The sequence below is a fragment of the Myxocyprinus asiaticus genome, chromosome 22 (genome assembly GCF_019703515.2).
Source record: "Myxocyprinus asiaticus isolate MX2 ecotype Aquarium Trade chromosome 22, UBuf_Myxa_2, whole genome shotgun sequence".
NCBI classification, from domain to species: Eukaryota; Metazoa; Chordata; class Actinopteri; order Cypriniformes; family Catostomidae; genus Myxocyprinus; species Myxocyprinus asiaticus.
The window spans coordinates 39987487-40011505 of record NC_059365.1 but is presented as its reverse complement, the minus strand read 5'-3'; the positions used below and the strand labels follow the sequence as shown (position 1 = coordinate 40011505).

At 40.6% G+C, this 24019-nt stretch overlaps 1 protein-coding gene across 2 annotated transcripts in view; it reads left to right on the top strand.

Annotated features, from left to right (window-relative positions):
- LOC127413302 (autophagy-related protein 2 homolog A-like) overlaps positions 1-24019 on the top strand; it is a 66742-nt gene that overhangs the window by 29359 nt on the left and 13364 nt on the right. For both annotated transcript variants that reach the window (XR_007892567.1, XM_051650311.1), the window contains exons 18-34: positions 1014-1156; positions 1364-1518; positions 1713-1867; positions 6338-6488; positions 6714-6898; positions 6973-7053; positions 7693-7799; positions 7890-7982; positions 8062-8132; positions 9271-9347; positions 9496-9666; positions 9763-9889; positions 13860-14077; positions 14212-14441; positions 16212-16347; positions 23505-23720; positions 23837-23938. Coding sequence is in view for 1 of the 2 variants with exons in the window: in XM_051650311.1 (XP_051506271.1) it covers positions 1014-1156; positions 1364-1518; positions 1713-1867; positions 6338-6488; positions 6714-6898; positions 6973-7053; positions 7693-7799; positions 7890-7982; positions 8062-8132; positions 9271-9347; positions 9496-9666; positions 9763-9889; positions 13860-14077; positions 14212-14441; positions 16212-16347; positions 23505-23720; positions 23837-23938 (2418 nt within the window). In the remaining variant the exon portion in view is untranslated. The remainder of the gene's footprint in view (positions 1-1013; positions 1157-1363; positions 1519-1712; positions 1868-6337; positions 6489-6713; positions 6899-6972; positions 7054-7692; positions 7800-7889; positions 7983-8061; positions 8133-9270; positions 9348-9495; positions 9667-9762; positions 9890-13859; positions 14078-14211; positions 14442-16211; positions 16348-23504; positions 23721-23836; positions 23939-24019) is intronic.

Sequence of the window (24019 nt, the reverse complement as noted above, 5' to 3'; positions counted from 1 at the left end):
AAATTGTGTGATATTATTTAAATTGTAAAGAACAATTTTAGGTATACATCATGGTAGTATTTTTTGTACTGAATTTGATTTATGCTGATTATTGTGTTCAAAAAGGGTAATTTATATAACTTCTGTTCAAAACACAATTACAGATATCTATAATGAATTTCTTACTAGTTAAAATTCTAATTTCACATATCAGCTGTGTAAATATGATAATTTTTTAATATCAATATTTACATTGTTACTGTACAAATTTCCAATCTTGATATCAACAGTTGAATTACAAGTAGTGAAAATGCAAATTTGTTGGTATCTGTTAATGTAGTTCAGCATGTTAGATTTGCTATTTCAGATATCTGGAAATGGATTTCAGATATCAATAAATTGAAGAGCAATTAAACATATCTTTAAAAGGCTTTCTTACTAGTTATAATAACATTATAGATATCTGATATTAACATGTCACTAGTGAAAACCAAAATACTGATATCAAAAATGTACATTTCTCTAGTTGTAATTCAATTGTTGATATCAGGAATGGACAGCTGCACTTGTAACAATTTAATTATTGTTATCAAAATATATCATTTTTGATATGTACATTGCTGAAATGTAAAATTGTAATTTCAAATAGTAAGAAATTCATTATAAATATCTGTAATTGTGACTTTTACAAGTTTGATATCAAGAATGGGTAATTCCACAAGTAATGACATCATTTTTAAAATCAAGTATTGATGTTTTACTAGTGCAAATGTAATAAACTGAAAATTTGCATTTTCACTAAAAGTAATTCCATTGCTGACTGTAGTAATTAGCATTTCAACTAGTAAAAATTGTATTGTATATATGTATAAATATAATGAATATTCTTCACGTGAAAAGGCTTGCGATATGTGCACATTTCTTTGAGATTCACATATTTGTCTGTAAGTACATTCATGTACTGCGTTTTGTCTTCTTATTCTTTTTCTCTCGCTCTTTATTTGTACATGTCTTTCTTTCTCTTTCACTCTCAGATGGTGATCCCAGCAGACCCAGAGGAGATGAATGAGTTTCAGGCTCAGTGTATATGTCAGTGTCAGTATGTGGTTGATATCACGTTTCCTGTAGCCTACATCCTTCTGCCTAGTAAAGAGGCCTTCCAGAGCATCTATAACAGGTATCACAATTACACATACATGCAGATATTTTAGAGTTTTATCTCCGAACATCAGTTAGAATTAAGTCATCATCTTCAGCCTAAATGTATATCAATTTCAGTTAGATTACATGTATGTTAAGCTTTAACAACGTCTCATGGAATTCTTGTGTCCTCCCCTGTTATTTTCCTCTTTCTCTCTTTGTCTTCTCCCTCTCTTCCCCCCAGGATTAATAATGATCTGTTGATGTGGGAGCCTCCTCCGCCTCTTCAGTCTCCTCCTCCTGCTCCTCCTTCCTCTTTGCAAAGTGCTAGTAGTGCCTCCCAGCAGCACAGACATGAGGAGGATGAGTTTTACGCCTGTAAATCTGCCTTCAGACTTGGTCAGTCATCTTCGTCATTTCCCTATTTCAAATTAAGATACTGTGTGTATATGTGTGTGTGTATATATATATATATATATATATATATATATATATATATATATATATATATATATATATATATATATATATATAATTGTTTTGGTTTCCATGGAAGATTCTCTCGTAATCTTTTGTCTCTCCCCTCATTTTAGAATCTGACTCTGAAGAGGAGGAGCCTCAGTTTTACTCAGCTAGCCAATCAAAAAGAAGAAAGCAGCCAGAGCCTCAGTCTAGCCACGCCCTTAGTCTGCTCTGTTTATCTGTGCTCATTGGCAGAGGTCGCCTCCAAGCCATGACAGACAGCAAGGTAAAAAAAAAAAAAATATATATATATATATACAGGTGCATCTCAATAAATTAGAATGTCGTGGAAAAGTTCATTTATTTCAGTAATTCAACTCAAATTGTGAAACTCGTGTATTAAATAAATTCAATGCACACAGACTGAAGTAGTTTAAGTCTTTGGTTCTTTTAATTGTGATGATTTTGCTCACATTTAACAAAAACCCACCAATTCACTATCTCAAAAAATTAGAATACATCATAAGACCAATAAAAAAAAACATTTTTAGTGAATTGTTGGCCTTCTGGAAAGTATGTTCATTTACTGTATATGTACTCAATACTTGGTAGGGGCTCCTTTTGCTTTAATTACTGCCTCAATTCGGCGTGGCATGGAGGTGATCAGTTTGTGGCACTGCTGAGGTGGTAGGAAGCCCAGGTTTCTTTGACAGTGGCCTTCAGCTCATCTGCATTTTTTGGTCTCTTGTTTCTCATTTTCCTCTTGACAATACCCCATAGATTCTCTATGGGGTTCAGGTCTGGTGAGTTTGCTGGCCAGTCAAGCACACCAACACCATGGTCATTTAACCAACTTTTGGTGCTTTTGGCAGTGTGGGCAAGTGCCAAATCCTGCTGGAAAATGAAATCAGCATTTTTAAAAAGCTGGTCAGCAGAAGGAAGCATGAAGTGCTCCAAAATTTCTTGGTAAACGGGTGCAGTGACTTTGGTTTTCAAAAAACACAATGGACCAACACCAGCAGATGACATTGCACCCCAAATCATCACAGACTGTGGAAACTTAACACTGGACTTCAAGCAACTTGGGCTATGAGCTTCTCCACCCTTCCTCCAGACTCTAGGACCTTGGTTTCCAAATGAAATACGAAACTTGCTCTCATCTGAAAAGAGGACTTTGGAACACTGGGCAACAGTCCAGTTCTTCTTCTCCTTAGCCCAGGTAAGACGCCTCTGACGTTGTCTGTGGTTCAGGAGTGGCTTAACAAGAGGAATACGACAACTGTAGCCAAATTCCTTGACACGTCTGTGTGTGGTGGCTCTTGATGCCTTGACCCCAGCCTCAGTCCATTCCTTGTGAAGTTCACCCAAATTCTTGAATTGATTTTGCTTGACAATCATAAGGCTGCGGTTCTCTCGGTTGGTTGCGCATCTTTTTCTTCCACGCTTTTTCCTTATATATATATATATATATATATATATATATATATATATATATATATATAAACTGATTGGTCCAGTGCTATCAAAGTGCCTTATTTGTAAATTACAGTGTTAATCTGGCCAACGAATTACTGAAAAAAAAATATTATTTGGCGAAAAGTTTTTTGATTTCAACACTAATGAAAATATCTATGTCTTTAATGACATAAAAAGACCCATCATGATGAAAATTAACAGTTTTTTAATTAAAACATACTGTTGAGGAAAATATGACGGGTAAAAACAATACTATAAGATATTAACAATGTAGTAACAATGTTTTAGAACAATGTTCTGAACTGCTTCACAAACAAGTTAATTGCCTCACTCAAATGCAATGTATATATATGAAAAAATATATCTACAGTGGCAGCCATAAGTTTGGAATAATGTTCAGATTTTGCTGTTTTGGAAGGAAATTGGTACTTTAATTCACCAAAGTGGCATTCAGCTGATCACAAAGTATAGTCAGGACATTACTGATGTAAAAAACAGCACCATCACTATTTGAAAAAAGACATTTTTGATCAAAACTAGACTGGCCCCATTTCCAGCAGCCATCACTCCAACACCTTATCCTTGAGTAATCATGCTAAATTGCTAATTTGGTACTAGAAAAGCACTTGCCATTATATCAAACACAGCTGAAAGCTATTTGGTTCATTAAATGAAGCATAACATTGTCTTTGTGTTTGTTTTTGAGTTGCCACAGTATGCAATAGACTGGCATGTCTTCAGGTCAATATTAGGTCAAAAATGGCAGAAATAAAAAGAAACAGCTTTCTTTCTTTGTTTTGAGAAATGAAGACTATACAATGCTTGAAATTGCCAAAAACTGAAGATTTCATAGAAAGGTGTACACTACAGTCTTCAAAGACAAAGAACAACTGGCTCTAACAAGGACAGAAAGAGATGTGGAAGGCCAGATATGCAACTAAACAAGAGGATCAGTACATCAGAGTCTCTAGTTTGAGAAATAGACACCTCACATGTCCTCTGCTGACAGCTTTATTGAATTCTACCTGCTCAACACCAGTTTCATGTACAACAGTAAAGAGAAGACCCAGGGGTGCAGGCCTTATGGGAAGAAGTGCAAAGAAAAAGCCACTTTTGAAACAGAAAAACAAAAAGAAAAGGTTAGAGTGGGCAAAGAAACACAGACATTGGACAACAGATAATTGGAAAAGAGTGTTATGGATCTTAACCACATTGAGCTTTTGTGGGATCAGCTAGACTGTAAGGTGCGTGAGAAGTGCCCAACAAGACAGCCACATCTATGGCAAGTGCTACAGGAAGTGTGGGGTGAAATGTCACCTGAGTATCTGGACAAACTGACAGCTAGAATGCCAAGGATCTGCAAAGCTGTCATTGCTGCACGTGGAGGATTTTTTGATGAGAACTCTCTGAAGTAGTTTAAGAAGTTCTGAACATTTTTTTCAAATTGTAATATTAATTTTTCATGTTATTAATGTTCTGACTATACTTTGTGATCAGTTGAATGCCACTTTGGTGAATAAAAGTACCAATTTCTTTCCATAAGAGCAAAATCTGTACATTATTCTAAACTTTTGGCCACCAGTGTACATATTAGTGCTGATTAAGTGCATAATTTTTCATAGTTAATCACGATTAATCGCAATTTTGAAAGTGCTAAAATTTGACTCTGTACATCCTTCCTAGAACTATGTATTGTGAAAAGCGCTCTACAGAATAAAAATGACTTGACTAGAAACAATATATAACATTTTCCAAGCAAAGTATTCAACAGTATAAAGATAGAAATGCACTAATATTATTATTATTATTATATTAATTAGCACCAATTCAAGTAACATTAAATGTTTCCCAAAGTCAAAGTGGGAAGTTGACTAGATGAAAGAACTAGTCCCCATAAGTTGTATATTAGTTGCAAAGCACATTACATTTCTTAAACCCTCATCCTCCACAATATGTTGTGCCTAATTCTGAATTCTAGTAGTGAGGGTTAGGGGTAGGTGAAGTATTGGGCTTCAGAGATAGGGACCAATCAGTTAGCGAGAGTGAAAATCTGGCGGGGAGTCCGATTTCAGCACAACACCGGCAAGCTTGGCTATCCACTAGGCTACCCACTTGGCTACAGCAATCGTGAACCCGCATTCACATGATTCACATCAATGCCAGCATTAAGCGCTGCTTTGAAGTTTGATCTCCACATGAAGAGTGCTGCAGAGAACATCCGAGTTTGCAATGGAATACTACCTATACTACTCTCACTGTTTCTGGCATATCTGTGTATGGCAGAAATAGTAAGGGTAGTATGCTGTGCAGACGTGTTAAGCAGTTGTGAAACATTTTGTATAGTGAGGACGTTTTCAAAAATAATGCCATGCATAATTTTAATTTATCAATTAACTTTTATACAAAGTGCAGCAAACATAAACAACTCAATCAGTATTTGGTGTGAGCACACTATGCCTTTAAAACAGAACCAATTATCTTAGGGACACTTGCACACAGTTTTTCAAGGATGCTGGCTAATGGGTTGTTCAGAGCATCTTGGAGAACTTGTCACAGTTCTGTTTATTTAAGCTGTCTCAACTGCTTCGGTCTCTTCATGTAATCCTAGACTGACTCAATGATTTTGAGATCTGTTTTCAAAGGAATGTTTGGGAATCTGAAATTGATATTTCTTATTGACACACTAAAGCAGAAAATATAAATTGACTTCTGAATCTTAACACCAGTGTTTTTGTGAAATATCTAATGTGCCTAAGACTTTTGCACTGTACTATATATTGACGTTTTATTGGCAAATAAATGGGTGAACTAGTATTTTGTTTGTTTACAAATATTTAATAGATATATATTTTTTAAATGTTTGAATATTGTGGTTTAAGTTTGGTCTGTTACAGTTTGACACCTTTTTTTTTTTAATTTTGCACATTATCGTCTAAAGGTTGACCAATATTGGACTTTGCCGATACCGATAACTAAGGTAGTGGAACAAGCTGATAACCGTTAATCAGTCGTTTGTTTTTAAAATTGCTATAGTGAATTTGTATAAAAAAAAATTTCTGAGCTATCGACATATAACCGATATTTCCAAAAGCGGCTATCTGTGCTGATTAATCGGTAAAACCTCTATTATAAAATGTTTTTTTTTTTTTTACTAAAATGATATGCCATTTTATCGTCCGAGTAAAATTGACTAAATTAAATGAATGACACAAAGAAATAATGACTACATTTAAAAGATATTTTCATATAAAGACTACAACTTCCTTTTCATTTCCTGTAGAATGAGGCTGGATGTAAAGTGGATCAGTGTCATGGAGAACTCATTTTGGACTTGGAAGGGGGGAAGATTTTTAGTGTGACACAACATCAGAACAATCCCAATCTCAACTTTCTGACCATAGAGAGCAAAAGAGTGGAGCTCTACCATAAAAGTAAGCTGTTAACAAAGTGTTTTAAAATATTAAACACTCAAGTCTGGGTAATTCTCACAATGAAATTATCTGGGTCATATTTTCTCCCCACAAAAAAAAAAAAGTAACTTGTGTTCATAAAATGAAATGTGAAGTTTAAAGCTGATGCCCATATTGCTTTGTAAAGTACTGAATATCCTGTTATTTGCAGTTCTAAAATGCTAAATGATGTTGTTTCCTCTACAGCGGAGGTACCGGACTCCCCTATCCCTTTCAGATTGGAAATGTCTAGGTTTACTCCCCCAGGGCATTTGGACCCAACCATTTACCTCACAGAGGTGGGGGAAAGCAGCATCAGCGGCCGAGAAACAGACATTCAAATGTTGTCGACTGCCATCAAAATTACATTAGACCTTGAGAGGAATGTCAAGGTTTGTGTATTATTACTTTGTTTTTACTGCCTCACATTTGTGACAGAGAAGTATTCACCTAATTTCTTCTTTAGGAGTTTCTGGTCGCTCTGCGACTCCATGGTGCTACTTTACGACATCACATGGCTTTGACCAATCATAGCTGGCATGAACAGGTACCTTTTGGCAGTCACATTAGATAGAAGGCTTCAATAGATGTATTCATCTTTCAGGAATGTCAAAATTGGCTAATGTACAGTACTGTGCAAAAGTTTTAGGCACTTGTGAAAAATGTTGCATAGTGAGGATGTCTTCAAAAATAATGCCATAAATAGTTTTCATTTATCACTTAATGTCATACAAAGTCCAGTAAACATAAAAAAGCTAAATCAATATTCGGTGTGACCACCTTTGCCTTGAAAACAGCACCAATTTTCCTAGGTACACCTGGACACAGTTTTTCTTGGTTGTTGGCAGATAGGATGTTTCAAGCTTCTTGGAGAATTCACCACAGTTCTTCTATCTATTTAGGCTGTCTCAATTACTTCTGTCTCTTCATGTAATCTCAGACTGACTGGATGTTCAGTGGGGGGCTTTGTGAGGGCCATGACATCTGTTGCAGGGCTCCCTGTTCTTCTATTCTAACCTTTTCTATTTGCAAAAGTAATGTTTGGGAGTCTAAAATGTATTTTTCCTATTGACACACTAAAGCTGAAGATATAAATAACCATCTTAAGAAAATTGTTTTTGTTAAACATCTTAAGTGCCTAAGACTTTTGCAAAGTACTGTATATCTCTCTACATTCTTTATTCAGATAGTTGATTTCCTTGATGTCATCGATGATGATATATTGGGCTACACCCCACCTGCCGTCATCACAGTTTTACACACTCACCTGGCCACCTGTGCAGTTGACTATAGGTAATATTATACTCCTGAATGTATGATACAGTTAGATAAATGTCTCTTTAATTTATTCTCAATATTTTCTCTGTTCTTTTCCCCCTCCAGACCCCTCTATCTTCCTCTGCGACTTTTGTTTACAGCTGAGTCCTTCTCCCTGTCCAGTAACATCATAGTGGACACTGCAACCTTTCACCTCAGGTACTGATCCTAACCGGTTATGCTGAGACCAGGAGAATGCTCCATTGATTGGATCTAACTGCTCCGAATTTCCCATTAGGTTTATCTTGGATGACTCTGCGTTGTACCTGTCTGATAAATGTGAAAGCGATACAGTGGATCTGAGGCGAGGTACAGAACTTTTGTTCATTTATTAACAAATGACAAGCTTCTGGTTAGAATTGGGAATTAACAATATGTTCAAACAATGGACAAAAATGTGAAGTGTACTTTTTACATCAACAATGTTTTGGCAGTCATTTTGTTTATAGAGCTAGCAATTTATTTTGACTAAACGGCCTTTGTTGAACTGGATACTAACTGGTATTGAAGAACTATTCCGGGTTAAATACAAATAAAAGGATTAGTTCATGAAATTAGATGAAAATTCTGAAAACATCACTCTCGATGACTTTTCTTCTTCCATGGAAAACAAAAAGAGATGTTTGGCAGAATTAGAGATTGACCGATGAGCGGTTTCACCAATGTTTTAAAACGATATTTACACTTTGACTCAATCAGGTTTTTTTTTATTTTTTATTATACAACAGTTAGTTACAGTCAGAGATGTTCCATGAGCACTGATGTCTCACACCATCAGCACTCGGACGCTACACTGTTTGTATCACACCGCTTGGTTTCGTGGTGTTATAAACTAAAGCGTAAGAGCAACGCAAATGTGTAAAAGATTTAGACATTTGTCTTTTCATTTATCCCTGACATTATAGATTTTAAAGAAAGAAATTCCATGCACAAATGCGTTTTGTGTGTGTATGTGTGTGTGTGTGTGTGTGTGTGTGTGTGTGAAATTCCTTAGTTTTTCCTAATTTTTTATTTACTTGTTCTTTAAACTGTTGTATAAAAGCAATATCTCACTCACAATTGTACGCTTTATAATCTGGGGGAGTGAAGTAATAAAGAAACTCGCCGCTAAAATAAAATCCTTGCTCATTGTGAATATTCAGTGTAGCTGTGTATGAAGCACCGCCCATACAGAGGTCACTGGCAAACCAAGCAACTTCTTATTGGTCAACATAGTGAATTGTCATAGTTCACCAAACGTTTAACTCCACGCGGTATCCACGAGGGGAAATTCCATTGTACGAAATTCACAATCGCACAGATTCACATTTAAATTGGGGGTGGGGGGGGGTCATGGTATAAATAATGGGGGTTGTACTTGCTTGTTTTGATTATTAGGGGGAGGGGGGTGTACCTAGGTACATTAAATGAATGGCTGCCTGTAATCATATTTTCCTTTCTGTCTCAGACTATGTGTGTGTGTTAGACATTGACCTGTTGGAACTAGCCATTACGACATGGAAAGGAACAGACTCAAGTAAACTGGTTAGTTTCACGCTGGTTTCAAACACCAGCATGAAGAAATCATGTGTATTGTCAATATTTACATTATGACAAATTCTTATATTTGTTTTGCTCATATTCCTCTCCCTGTTTTTGAATAGACACCTGTGCTTCTGTAATGTTTTTCCAGACTCAGCCGCTGTTCGAGCTTCGTTGTTCCAACAATGTAGTTCACGTGCACACCTGTGCGGACTCGTGCGCTGCACTGGTTAACATGCTGCAATACCTGGTTTCCCAGGGTGACCTACACCCTCCTCCTCGCCACACGTCCCCCACAGAGATCGCTGGGCAGAAACTTCTGGTGAGATTTGTCTTTTAAACCTGTAGTTTAAACCTCCTTAAAATTTTTCCTTTGTTTGCAGCTTTGCACTCTACCTTGAAACTCTGTTCCTTTCAGCTCTCTGAGAGTCCTGCCTTCCTTCCATCCTGCCCACCAGCAGAGACAGAAGAGATTAACCAATGTGACCTCACAGATGCCTTGATTGACACAGAGAGAATCCTACAGGAAGAGGCCCAAGACTCTGGTGAGACTGTGACAATTTTTTGTAAAGGCAGAGTGATGTTTGTTAAGGGAAGCATCATTTTATTATCACTCATACGTAGGTAACTGTAAGAGGTGGGATGATATGTCGGTTCGATAAACGATATGAGGTTCTTGATTCAGTATAATCTCGATTCGCTATAACACTACTTATAAACTGACCGAAAATTGTGTTTTTATTTTTCAGAAAAAGTTGCTCCAAAATACACAAAGTGCAATTAAAGTTCTCTAATACATAATATGAATGCTTGAAGTTCAAATAATAAGACGAGCAATATAACTGAAAACTCTTGACAGGTTGCAGTCAAAACTCCTCTAAAGACAGCTGCCCTTGATTCAACCCCTAGCCAAGCTCAGGGACATATCGTTTGAGAGGGGAATAAATAAATATAAAGTATGTGAACCCTTTGGAATTAGCTGGATTTGCATTAATTGGTCATAAAATATGATCTCATCTTCTTCAAAGTCACAAGATATAGACAAAGCACAATGTGCTTAAGCTACCAACACACAAACAATTATAATCTTTCATGTCTTTATTGAACACATCCCATTAAACATTCACAGTGCTGTGGAAAATGTAATGAACCTTAGGATTTAATAACTGTCTGGTCCTCCTTTGGCAGCAATAACCTCAACCAAGCATTTCCCATAGTTGCGGATTAGACCTGCACAACTTTCAGAAGGAATTTTGGACCATTCTTCCTTATAGAACTGCTTCAGCTCAGCCATATTCTTTATGTCTGGTGTGAACGGCTCTATTGAGGTCATTTCACAGCATCTCTATTGGGTTAAGGTCTGGGCTCTGACTGGGCCACTCCAGAAGGTGGATTTTCTTTTTTTTTTTAAGCCATTCTGTAGTGGATTTACTTTGATGTTTAGGGTCATTGTCCTGCTGCATCACTCAACTTCTACTAAGCTTCAGCTGGCGCCCAGCAACCCTGACATAATTCTGTATAATATTTTTTTTTCTTTTTTTTTTTTCCCTTTTTTATCCCAATTTGGAATGCCCAATTCCCACAACTTAGTAGGTCCTCATGGTGGCACGGTTACTCCCCTCAATCCGGGTGAGGGTGGACAAGTCTTAATTGCCTTCGCTTCTGAGAACTTCAGTCCGCGCATCTTATCACGTGGCTTTCTGTGCATGACACCGCGGAGACTGACAGTCCGTGGAGGCTCATGCTACTCTCCACGATCCACGCACAACTTACCACGCACTCAATTGAGAGCAAGAACCCCTAATTGTGACCACGAGGAGGTTACCCCATGTGACTCTATCCTCCCTGGCAACCGGGCCAATTTGGTTACTTACGAGACCTGGCTGGAGTCACTCAGCACGCCCTGGATTTGAACTCACGACTCCAGGGGTGGTAGTCAGCATCAATACTCGCTAAGCTACCCAGGCCCCGATTCTGTATGATATCTTAATAAACTTGGAAATTCATTTTTCCCTCCATGATGGCAAGCAGTCCAGGCCCCAAAGCAGCCCCAAATCATGATGCTCCCTCCACCATACTTCACTGTTGGGATGATGTTATCATGTTGGTATGCGGTACCCTTTTTACGCCATACGTAGTGCCGAGTGTTCTTCCCAAAAAATTAAACCATAGTTTCATCATTCAACAAAACATTTTCCCAGTAGCATTGTGGAGTGTCAAGTTGGTCTTTGGCAAACTTCAGGTGCACAGCAATATTTTTGTTGGAAAGCAGCGGCTTCCTTTTGTGGTGTCCTGCCAGGAGATCAGCAGTTACAGAAATACTCAGACCAGCCCGTCTGTCACCAACAATCATGCCACAGTCGAAATCGCTGAGATCACATTTTTCCCCATTCTGATGGTTGATGTGAACATTAACTGAATCTCCTGACCCTTATCTGCATGATTTTATTAATTACACTGCTACCACACGATTGGCTAATAAGATAATCACATGAATAAATAGATGCACAGGTGTACCTAATAAAGTGGCCGGTGAGTGTACAGTATATTACTGCTGTCAGTCTATTAAAATTTGTAATCACGATTAATCGCAAATTTTGAAAGTGCTGGAATTTGACTATATATAATTATTTTCCTGTCAAAATGCATTTATTAACATCGTAGGAAGAAAAAAAAGCAAAACAATATGTAACAATATAATGCTTTATTAACATTTTCCAAACAAAGCCTTCCACAGTATAAAGATAGAAATGCATGAAAATAGCACCAATTTAAGTAACATTAAACGTTTCTCAAAGTCTAACTGGAAGGTTGACTAATTGAAAGAAACTAGTCTCCCCATAGGTTGCATTTTCATTGTAATTACTATTTTCAACTCAAATCAGTGTTTCATGTCCATTTATTTGTTTATTTGGCAAGTAACATTGTAATAGACTGAATAATGAGGAGTCAGACGGTCATTTTCACAAAAAGAAACCACCAACAGAACTCGGACGCAAACCGGAAGTTGATTTCAGCTGTTCAGCGATTTCTTCTCAAATTACATAATTTCAATGCAAATCAATATTTTATGTCCATGTATTTATTTATTTGGTTAGTAGCCGTGTAATAAGTGGGATAATGTACAATCAGCCGGTTGTTATCGCAAAACAAACCCTTTCAGGAAAGCACAGGGCCCAGGTGGCGTTTAACCCACCTGTCTTAGATCCTGTGCTAACCAGTTGGCCCCCATCTTCACACTGATCTTCAATAGATCACTGAAGCAGTGTGAAGTCCCATGCTGCTTCAAACACTCAATCATCATTCCTGTCCCAAAGAAACCAAAAATCACAGGACTTAATGACTACAGACCTGTCGCCCTGACGTCTGTGGTCATGAAATATTTGAGAGACTGGTGTTGGCCCACCTGAAGAACATCACTGGACCCTTTCTAGATCCCCTTCAATTTGCTTATTGAGCAAACAGGTCTGTGGATGATGCAGTCAACATGGGATTGCATCATATCCTGCAACATCTGGACAGACCAGGGACATATGCAAGGATTCTTTTTTTGGACTTCAGTTTGGCTTTAAACACCATCATCGCAGCTATACTCCAGACTAAATTACACCTCTCCGTTCCCATGTCTATCTGTCAGTGGATTTCCAGCTTTCTGACAGACAGGCAGCAGCTTGTGAGACAGGGGAAATTCACTTCTAGCACCTGTACAATCAGCACTGGTGCCCCCCAGGGATGTGTGCTCTCCCCACTACTCTTCTCCCTGTACAAAAATGGCTGCATCGCCAAGGACCCCTCTGTCAAGCTCCTGAAGTTTGCAGACGACACCACTGTCATCGGCCTCATCCGAGATGACGATGAGTCTGCATACAGAAGGGAGGTTAAACAGCTGGCTGTCTGGTGCATTCAAAACAACCTAGAGCTGAACATGCTTAAAACAGTGGAGATGATTCTGAACACCCCAGCACTGACCCCCCTCACCTTTCTAAACAGCACTGTGGCAGCAGTGAAGTCATTCAGGTTCCTGGGCACTACCATCTCACAGGACCTGAAGTGGGAGACCCACATTGAAAAAGACCCAGCAGAGGTTGTACTTCCTTAGCCAGTTGAGGAAGTTCAACCTGCCAAAGGCGCTGCTGATACAGTTCTACTCAGCAGTCATATAATTATATATATATATACACACACACAGTGGCAAGAAAAAGTATGTGAATCCTTTGGAATTAGCTGGTTTTCTGCATTAATTGCTCATTAAATGTGATCTCATCTTCATTAAAGCACAATGTGCTTAATCTAACAACACACAAACAATTATAATCTTTCATGTCTTTATTGAGCACGTCCCATTAAACATTAACAGTGCTGTGGAAAAAGTGAATCCCTAGGCTAAAGATGACAAAAAAAAAAGCTAATTAGAGTTAGGGATTCGTTCATATTTGCAACTTGAAAAGGTTTATTATAGATTCTATATAAATTAGATTAATGACAATTTATTCCCTCTCTGTATTTGTTGAGCAGGCTCTCCCTCCATCCGAAGAGCATCACCTGTCTCGGTCTACCTGTTCCCAGGAGAAGCCCCTAAGCTCCACCCCTCTGTTCTCGAAGGGGTGGAGTCTGATCTCAGTGAGCTGGTGAGCACAGCTATGGAGGTAGAAATGATATCGGAGGAAGGCTCAGAGGGATCCATTGACCACGATGACTTCTGCATCCTAGAGGCTCCTGGCATGGGCATCCCGGTGTGTACCTTCTTTTCTTTCTTGACCTTTTCTCTCTTCAGTAAGTGAAATTTATTCATCTAAATTAATTTCCTTTTTGTATTCAATAAATGCTCCACAGCATCCCATACCGAGATTCTCTCTCTCTCTGACAGTCTAGAGATGGTGAGCCTGTGGTAACCGTGCTCTCTCAGGGTCCTATAAAGGTGCGAGATGGGTATTTCTCTCGCCCGCGGGGAAGTTCAGACCTGTTGCGTGCCCCGGCCCGTTTCGCAGTGCCTCAGAACAGAGTGGTGCTCCGAGAAGTTTCCATCGTCTGGCACCTGTATGGGGGCAAAGACTTTGGTGGCAAATCAAGCTCTGCCCACACACAACACAGCCATAAGTAAGTCAAGCATTACCATAAGGAAACCCATACTTGTTTGTGGTCAAGAAATGAACACATACTGAATGTATTTTCTCAGGCACATTAAGTCTAAATAGTCACACAACTTGCATAACTCCAACAAATGGATGAGGTAAAGGGGGTGGAATAAGGTCCCAGCATCATTGGAAAGACCTGAGATATACACTGATGAGCTAAATCATTATGGCCACCTGCCTAATATGCTGTTGGTCATCCGTGTGCCGCCAAAACAGCACGACCCACCGTGGCATGAACTCTACAAGACCCCTGAAGGTGTCCTGTGGTATCTGGCACCAAGATATTAGCAGCAGATCCTTCAAGTCCTATAAGTTGCGAGGTGGAGCTGCTGTGGATCGGACTTGTGGTCCAGCTCATCCCACAGATGCTCAAGATCTGGGAAATTTGGAGGCCAGAGCAACACCTTGAACTCTTCATCATGTTCTTCAAACCATTCCCGAACAGTGTGTGCAGTGTGGCAGGGGCGCGTTATGCTGCTGAAAGAGGCCACTGCCATCAGGGAATACCATTGCCATGAAGGGGTGTACCTGGTCTGCAACGATGTTTAGGGAGGTGGCACGTGTCAAATTGACATCCACAAGAATAGCGGGACCCAGGGTTTCCCAGAAGATCATAGCCCAGAGCTTCACACTCCCTCCACCGGCTTGTCGTCTTCCCACAGTGCATCCTGGTGCCATCAATTCTCCAGGTAAACAGCGCAAATGTACATGGCCATCCATGTGATGTAAAAGAAAACGGGACTCATCGATCCAAGGTCCGGTTCTGATGCTCACTGCGCCCATTATATGCACTTTCGACGGTGGACAGGGTCATCATGGGCACTCTGACTGGTCTGCGGCTACGCAGCCTCATACACAGCAGGGTGTTGTGACACATTCCTCCCGTAACCATCATGAACATTTTCTGTGGCTTGGGTCACAGCAGACCTTCTGTCGGTTCAGACCAGACGGGATAGCCTTCGTTGCCCTCACACATCGATGAGCCTTAGGCGGCCAACACCCTGTCGGCAGTTTTTGGTTTGTCCCTCCTCGGACCACTGTCGGTAGGTACTCACCACTGCTGACCAGGAGCACCCCAAAAGCCTTGCCGTTTAAGAGATGCTCTGACCCAGTCATCTGGGCAAAACAGTTTGGCCCTTGTCAAAGTCCCTCCGGTCTTTACTCCTGTCCATTTCTCCTGCATTCAACATGTTGACTACGAGAACTGATTGTTCCCTTACCATCTAATCTACCCAGACCTTGACATGTGGCCTTGTTAGGAGATGATCAATGTTATTTGCTTCACCTGTGAGTGGTCATAATGTTTTGGCTCATCAGTGTACATTTAAGGGTTAAGATCTCATAGGATTTCCTTGTTAAAAATGTCTTACAATGCCCTTGAGATGTTAGATAGACAGGGTGCCACAGTCATGGAAAACCTGGAAATATTAGGGAATTTTACAATTTTGTTTTCCAGTCCTGGAATAGTGTCACGGAAAATTACACAATCTGAAAAGACGTGCTCCATTCTTAAATATTTTGAGCTAAATTTTGCTCTTGTGTTGAGTAAATCTTGCTCACAATCCAAAGTGAAGCTAATTTGTAAGCTAATCTTTTGTTTGAGTCAGTTTTTTTCAAAACATTGTCTAAAAGATTAGTGAATTGGTCAGAATAAAAAATATTTTTAAAACATATCAGTTGTGAAGGTCATGGAAAGCCCTGGATAGAGAGACTGAATGTTTGTGTCTGTTAGGGTTCGCTCAGCTGCTCCTGGAGCCCGTGGTTCTCCCTCTTGCTCAGCAGGGCCCTCACGGCCCCAGAACTCTTGGCGTTGGGTTGGAGGAAGTGGAAGGCAGCACACACTGCTCATGGAGATACAACTGACCAAGGTAAAGTGTGTGTTTGTGTGTGTGATAGTCCGTACTGTTTGGGAGATTTAGGCCTGAAGCGCACTCTAAGCAAGTGTGTGGATTCTTTAAGCCCCGCAATCTTGATTATGTGCCACGTTGTGTTTCTAAATGTGTCATGGTGCAGTTCATAACGCTTTGCTGCTAGGGTTTGACCCCTTGATTTTAATTTACATTTTTTTCAATACTTTATTTTGCAGGTTTTCATAAATCAACAAAAACAGACAGACAACATGTAGGCTCAGATAAGGGGGAAAAAATACATCAATAAAACATTATAACACTTGAAATACATGATACATGAAATAACAGCATTGAAGGGCTGTCAGACAAACGAAGTACATAAAGTGCTGTGCATTAGGCCTCGGAATGGCCATGAGAGGTCAACTAGGTGGGTTAGTCATCCTCCCCCGACCTCGTATAGATAAGCAAGAAATGGGTCCCAGATAGCCAAAAACGTTTTGATTGAATTAGTCCTCAGAGTCTTTCCATCTGTATGACTGAAATCATGTCCACGATCCATCTCTGAAAGGAGAGGGGAAAGGGTGATTTCCATTCCCTCAGAATTAGTCTTTTGGCGACAGTCATCCCCAGCATTAAAGACTGTTGTATGGCTACAGGGAGGCAGAGCGTGGACTGTGAGTAGCCGAAGATGGCGAGTCCGGCTTCCAAGGGAGAGGTCCTATTATAGGCCTTTGAATACCAGTCAAATATTTTTAGCCAGAATCCAGACAGTGAATGGCAGAACCAGAAAGCGTGGGACAATGTGCCCTCCGTCACTTGACATCTGTCACACGTTGGTGAGACAGAGGGGAAAATCTTATGCAGCCTGGATTTAGAATAGTGAAGATGGTGGACAACTTTGAACTGGATCAGTTGGTGTCTGCTGTTAACAGAGCAGGCCTGTATCATAGACAGACTCTTGTCTCATGCAGCTTCGGAAAGTTCAGTGCCCACTTCCCCTCTCCAGGCCTCCCTGAGCCTTACAGTGGAGGCTGTAGCATAATCATCAAACAAACATACAAACTTTGAAACAGGATGCCTGGAGTCTGGAGGGTTCTTTAGAGTATCAAAAAATGTATGCCCCCCTGGGAGGATTTCGGAGCTACAAATCTTAGATTTCACGTAGTGTCTAATTTGCATGTGAGGCAGCTCAAATTTCTCTTTCAACTGACTAAATGATGCAAACCGTCCTATCACTCCCCTCCAGGAGTGATAGGTTTTGTCGGACCACGGGGGAAAAAAGGAGTGATTGAAACAAATTGGTGTTTGGACAGATGTCTCCGGTAGGCCCAGAACACTTCTAACCTGGTTTAGGATTCTAACAGATTTTTTCAAGACAAAACTTTAGCCTCTTTAAGGCCCCGGGCTTCTCTAACTTAGAAAACAGCATGGCTGGCAGGGAAGAGTTGGCAACCGAGTTAGCCTCCATATGTAGCCACAAGGGGGCCTCAGAAACCAAGTCACCCGGAGCCCCCGTGCCAGAACATTAGAGCCCTAGCATTGGCAGCCCAATAATAATGTTTAAATATGGGTAAACCCAGCCCTCCTTCAGATTTGGGCTTTTGTGAATGAATTTTCGAGATCCTGTGATTCTCACAATTCCAAATGTAAGACAAAATTATGGAGTCCAGTTCTTTGAAGAAAGCTGATGTGAGAAAAATGGGGAGATAAAGAAATCTGGGGAGAGAGACCATTTTAATTGAATTTATATGGCCTATCATTGACAAAGGTAAGACTTTCCAACTTTCTATGTTCGATTTGAGTTTTGAAATAAACTCCGCAAAATGTAGATTAAATATTAGTTTAGGGCAAGGGTCTTCAACAGGGGGTCCACGGTGGTACCGCAGGGTGTCAGCAAATTATTGTTTTATCCACCATTGGCATTTGTAATAATAAATCACTCACTGACACTAGAGCGACAGCGAGAGAGAGGAGTATGGATTTTAGTCTGTCCACATGTTGAAGTCCTTCGCAGCTGCATGCCAAATCTTAAAGTGTGACTAAACAGCGCTAGTCAGTAGAAGCGTGCAGCCCGGACAAACCCTTCACAGGACCATTGCTCATCACGAGCTGCTCAATGCGTGACACACATCAGGTTCAGCAGTGCTGCAGTGGAGAGTCGCATGATTAAGCACGTCTGCTTTGCGTTGGTCGCACTGTGCAGTTGAGCAGATGACAGCCTACAGTTTTTTAATTTTTTTTTTTTTTTTTTATTATCAGTTGCTTTTTGCTTTCAGAACAATAGCTTACTTGTCTGGTGTAAATAAATAGTTACCGCTGAGATTATCAAGCTGGCATACACTGTCCTTAACATTCCACACATACAAGATGGTGATGGTGATTGTTTTCCTTATTACAAATTTTTCCTCAATGAAATGAACAGTAATTTTGAAATATATGTATAAAATCGATCACTCACATGAGATGAAGACTCCATTTTAGTAACCTTATAAAAGTTGTTTTATTCTGCATGGACAGGGTCTGTCTGTTTTTCTGTGTGTCTGTCTTTTTCTTTCTTTATGGAGGAGGGTTGGCACAGGGATTAACAAGGAAAATTAAAAATGTCACTTCATGTCAAAAATGTTGCAGACCCCTGCTGTCCCTGCTGAAAAGACCAGCTAAAACCAGCCTAAGCTGGTCAGTTAGCTGGTTTCAGAGGGGGTTTGAACACTTTTTAGCTGGTCAGGCTGGGAGACCAGCTAGCCTCCCAGCTTAAACCAGCTTGGCGAGGCTGACCAGCCAAGACCACCCTGACCAACTAAGATCAGCATGACCAGCTAAGACCAGCCTGACCAGTTAAAACCCCTTTAAATCCAGCCTGACAAGCTACTGTATGACTAAGCTTATGCTGGTTTTAGCTGGTCTTTTTAGCAGGGCAGCATTTAATGATTATTTCAATGGCTTTGCAATGTAAACATCATAAAGTATGTGCATACAATAATATGGTACTGTAGCACTATACATGTTTTTATAGGCATAAAACGCAACACTCAATTTTATGCAATATTTAACGGGGGTCCCGGCTCCGTCTCTCTACCCACAAAGGGGTCCTTGGCATGAAAATGGTTGAAGACCCCTAGTTTAGGGTATTTGGGTATTATCAAGCCGAAATAAGTAAGGTGATCTTTGACTATTTTGAACGGAGTACTTAAAAAAAAAAAAAAAAAAAAAACGGGTGTGTAAACATCAGAGAGAGGCATGAAATTACTTTGTCCAATTGATTGTGTATCCCGATAGCCTGCCAAAGGAAGTGATTAAATCTAGGAGAGCGGGGACTGATTTTTCTGAATTTTGCAAATACAATATCACGTCGTCAGCTTACAAACTAATGACTAATAGTGTTTCCATGCCTCCCACTTTGAGGCCCACACTGTTTGGATGATATCTAATGCTTAGGGAGAGGGGCTCTATCGCAATGGTGAAGAGGGCCGGTGAGAGGGGGCAACCTGCTGGACTGAGCGGTGTAAAGGAAACATGTTTGACTTGTCACCATTAGTTAAGAGAGAACATATTTGGCTGGCATATATCAGTTTAACCCAGGATATAAATGACTCGCCAAACCCAAGTGTATACAATGACTCAAACATGTAGGGCCACTCGACGCCTTCTGTGCGTCCAGGGGTAGGATCGATGCTCCACTGGCTTCCCTGTGGTCAGTGTACATGGTATTAAGGAGGTGTCTGACATTAGAGAAAGAGAACTTGCCCGGGATGAATCTTGTTTGATCAGGATGAATGATAGATGACAAGATCTTGTTTAAACGGTTAGCCAACATTTTAGTGATTACCTTTCTATCAAAGTTCTGGAGTGCAATGGGCCTGTAGCTGGCCTAGTCTATTTCCTCTTTACCTTTCTTTAAGATGAGGGAGATATTGGCCTTGTACAGTGTTTTAGGCAAGGCTTTATCGCTCTTAGAGTTAATTATCATTCTGAGGAGCAGCGGGGCGAGGGTATCACAGAATTTCTTATAGAATTCACTGCCGAATCCATCTGGCCCCACTGCCTTGCCAGGTGGAAACGATTTAATGGCAGAGGTTATTTCTTCTAATGTGAAATCGGAGTCCTCCCTGGCAGCATCACTAAGTTTGGGTATAACAAGAGGATCAAAGAAGTTATTCAAGTCAGAATGAGTGGCGCCACTTTTGGAAGTGTACTATAAAACATTTATATCCTTAGGGTTAGTTAACAGGGTGCCTGCCCTCATTCTGATGCGGTGAATTGACCTAGAGGCCTGGACGCCCCTAAACTGTCACACCAATAGCCTACCGGGCTTGTCTCCCATCTCGAAATGCTTTTGTCTTAGTTTTAAGAGGAGGTTGTTTATTTGACCACCTAAGATACAGTTGTACTCATATTTGAGCTTCATTATCTTATTATAGTCTTCAGGGGATTTTTGATGCCTGGTATGCCACTTCAAGGGTGGGGAGAATGTTCTTTATCTCTAATAATCACTCCTCTCTCTCCTTGGCGGTGGATTCATAAGAAATTATATACCCATGAATGACCACTTTTAATGTCTCCCAGAGTGTAGAATCTGACACTTCGCCATTATCATTGATTTTCTATCTGGTGGTAATGTTTTCTATGAATTCCTTATCAGTGAGTAAGGAAGGGGTGAAATGCCAGGAATTAGTTTGTTTAGGAAGGGAGAGATTTAGGGACATGGTGTAAGGGCTATGGTCAGAGATTAATATGTTGTGGTATTTTGTATCAGTGACGTGGGATATTAAATGAGAATCAACCAAAAAAATAGTCTATTCTACCATAGGATTTCTGAACATGAGAAAAATAAGAATAATCCCCATCGGTGTGGTGTTGAACTCTCCAGATATCTACTAAATTCCTGGACTTAATCTGGTTGTCTAGGACCTGCACTGATGCGATAGTATGGGCAGGCGGGAGGACAGTCTGTCTAGAAAATGATCCAGATAGCAGTTCAGGTCACCTCCGATTATTATGTTTTAGTTACTGGCATCTGGAAGCAAATTGAAAAACCTTCCTGAAAAACTAAGTAAATGTTAAGGGTCAGTGTTTAAACAAAGATTTTGTAAGAACTGTTATATTGATGACTAATGTCTTTGAAGTTCATCCTGGATTAACTGCAGAAATTCACATAGATGCATTGTTCTTTGTTAGTTGGCTGATGAAGGGTTTTGTTGGCAATTAATTGATAGTCTATGTATTCCATTATAAGAGTGTAGTCCATCATTAGACCAAGGTGATGCAGGCAGAGATCAGTGAGGTGCATCGCAGTTCAACCGGCCGGTAATTTCGGTCCAAGTCCAAGGTTTAGGCTATGGCATATGATGTATCCCATGTCTTATGGTTGGAGTTGGCATCAATTCATCCTCTGAAGTCCATCGTAATAGACTGAGTGATGCTTTGATATGGGTTTCCTGCAGGAAAATTAAATCTGCAGATAGTGATTTAAGATGTCTAAAGACTTTAACCCTCTTAACCGCATGGCAGAGTCCCTTAACGTTCCACGAGACTATTGTGATATCTCTGTCCCCCACCTGTGTTCTACCATGAGACCTCTGCATATGAAAGAGAGAAATTATTATACTTGGGCACAAACATAGTAAAAAATGTAAAGCAACTGGCAGACTCATAAGAACACAATATAGGGAAAAAAAACACATGTCTGAGCCATCAACAAGAACAACACACGCCCCCTCATGTCTCCCTGAACCAGACACGAGTTCTCCATTTCCATCCAGAAAGGAGCTGCTGGGTAGATAATTAGCTCTGCTACTCTTAACACAGACCACCCTATCCGAGGGTTTAAAAGATAAGCAGTATGATACCGTTAGACAAAGTAATGCTCTTTGGGTTAGGGGAGAAATATTTAGTGCCTGCTCTTGAAACTGTGCATTCATAACACCAACTTAAAATCAACCAGTATAACTGCAAGTATATGTAAAACATTCTCTGCAGTCAAGTCCCAGTGCGGCATATGGCATTATTAAGCTGCATATGACAAACAATACTTTTCCCCCTGTCCCAATATGCAAATAGGCACGATTGTAAGCTGAATGTACAGCGACTGTGTGTGAGTCAACTCCCCTGTATGTGCATTGTTCCTTTCCAGGAACTGTGCTGCCTCCTTCGGGTCAACGAAGACGGTTGGCGCTCCTCCATCATGGTGGTGGATATGAAGCCTGGCCAGGTAAAGCAGGGTGTGCTGACTCCTCCGTCCTGTAGAGTTTGCATTACATCCCGGAAGGTGCGACAATGGGACATCATCTTGCTGGTGTATTCCTGGAAAATCAGGACCTTCTTTCCCTTGTAATCCATGGGTTGTAGTCTGCCGCGATGCAGGATCAGCTCTTTCACTTGAAAGTGGTGAATGTGTGCCAGGAATGTGCGCGGCCTGGCGCTGGTGGCCAGCTTCGGCGGGAGAGAGCGATGTGCTTGGTCAACTTTGACCAGGTGTGGGAAATGCTCTTCACCAAGCAAATTGGGAATCAGTCTACAGACGAATTCAGTGGGTTTACCTTCCTCTTCGACCCCTCTTGTATTCCCACAATCTTAATATTGTGTCTCCGAGAGCGAGCTTCTAGATCTAGCACTTTAATTTGGAGCTGGCTGTTCTGTTTCGCAAGCTCTGAATACTTAGCTTCTAGCTCTTGTATGCATGCTTCGAAGTCGCTAGTGGTTAACTCTTGGTTAGCCACATATGCTTGTAGATTGGCCTGCAAGGCCACAAGCTTCTGGAAGCTGGATTCAAAAGAATCAGAGCGTTCATTAATGCTGCGCAGAACTGACTCGGACATCTCCTGGCATAATTCCTTGCACATGACGTAAGTTTTGTCCGGCGGTTCCTCCGATGTGATGGGAGAGTGGTTTGCAGGCCTGTTGTTGGCATTAGCTTAAGCTCTGGTGGCTTGGCCGTCAATGGCCTTGGCTTTGTTGGCGATGTTTGGCTTCGGCATTATCAGACTTTTCCATACACTTAGTTTAAATAGGGAGAGTAGGCACGCACTAGTGGCCTGTAAGTGAATAAAGCATGGTTAAATAACAATATTGTCAAGGCCTCAGAGAGGAGCACTGACCAAACACGTCTAATCCATACGCATGCGCACTAGCGTCCCCCACCCCTTGATTTTAACCACTCACTGTAACTGTTTCTTCAGGTCAGTTTCCAGCATGAGACGTACCCAGTGGTGGTGCCTCCTACTGTGCTGGGGCACGATGCAGAGGGGGCGGGTCTTGGGGAGCAACCTATTTTCCGTCAGGTGTTTATCGTCCAGGAACTTGAGGTGCGAGATCGACTGGCCTCCTCTCAAATCAACAAGTTCCTGTATCTGTACACCAGCGAGAGCATGCCACGCAGAGCCCATTCCAACATGGTAAATTATAGAGAACAGGAGGCAATTGTGTGGTTGTGATGGGGGGGAGTAATCATTCTCCTTAACTGTAACTCTGTTTCTGTTTGTGTTCTCATCTTTCCTACTCGCTGCTGTAGCTGACAGTGAAAGCTTTACAGGTGATGCCTGATTCAGGTCTGGGTGGACCAGAGTGCTGTCTTAGAGTCAGTCTCTTACCACTGCGACTCAATATAGATCAGGTACACATTACACACTATTTATACAACAGTCCTCAAATCTGATTGGGCGAGCAACATTCAAAGAGTGCTGATAGACAGTCC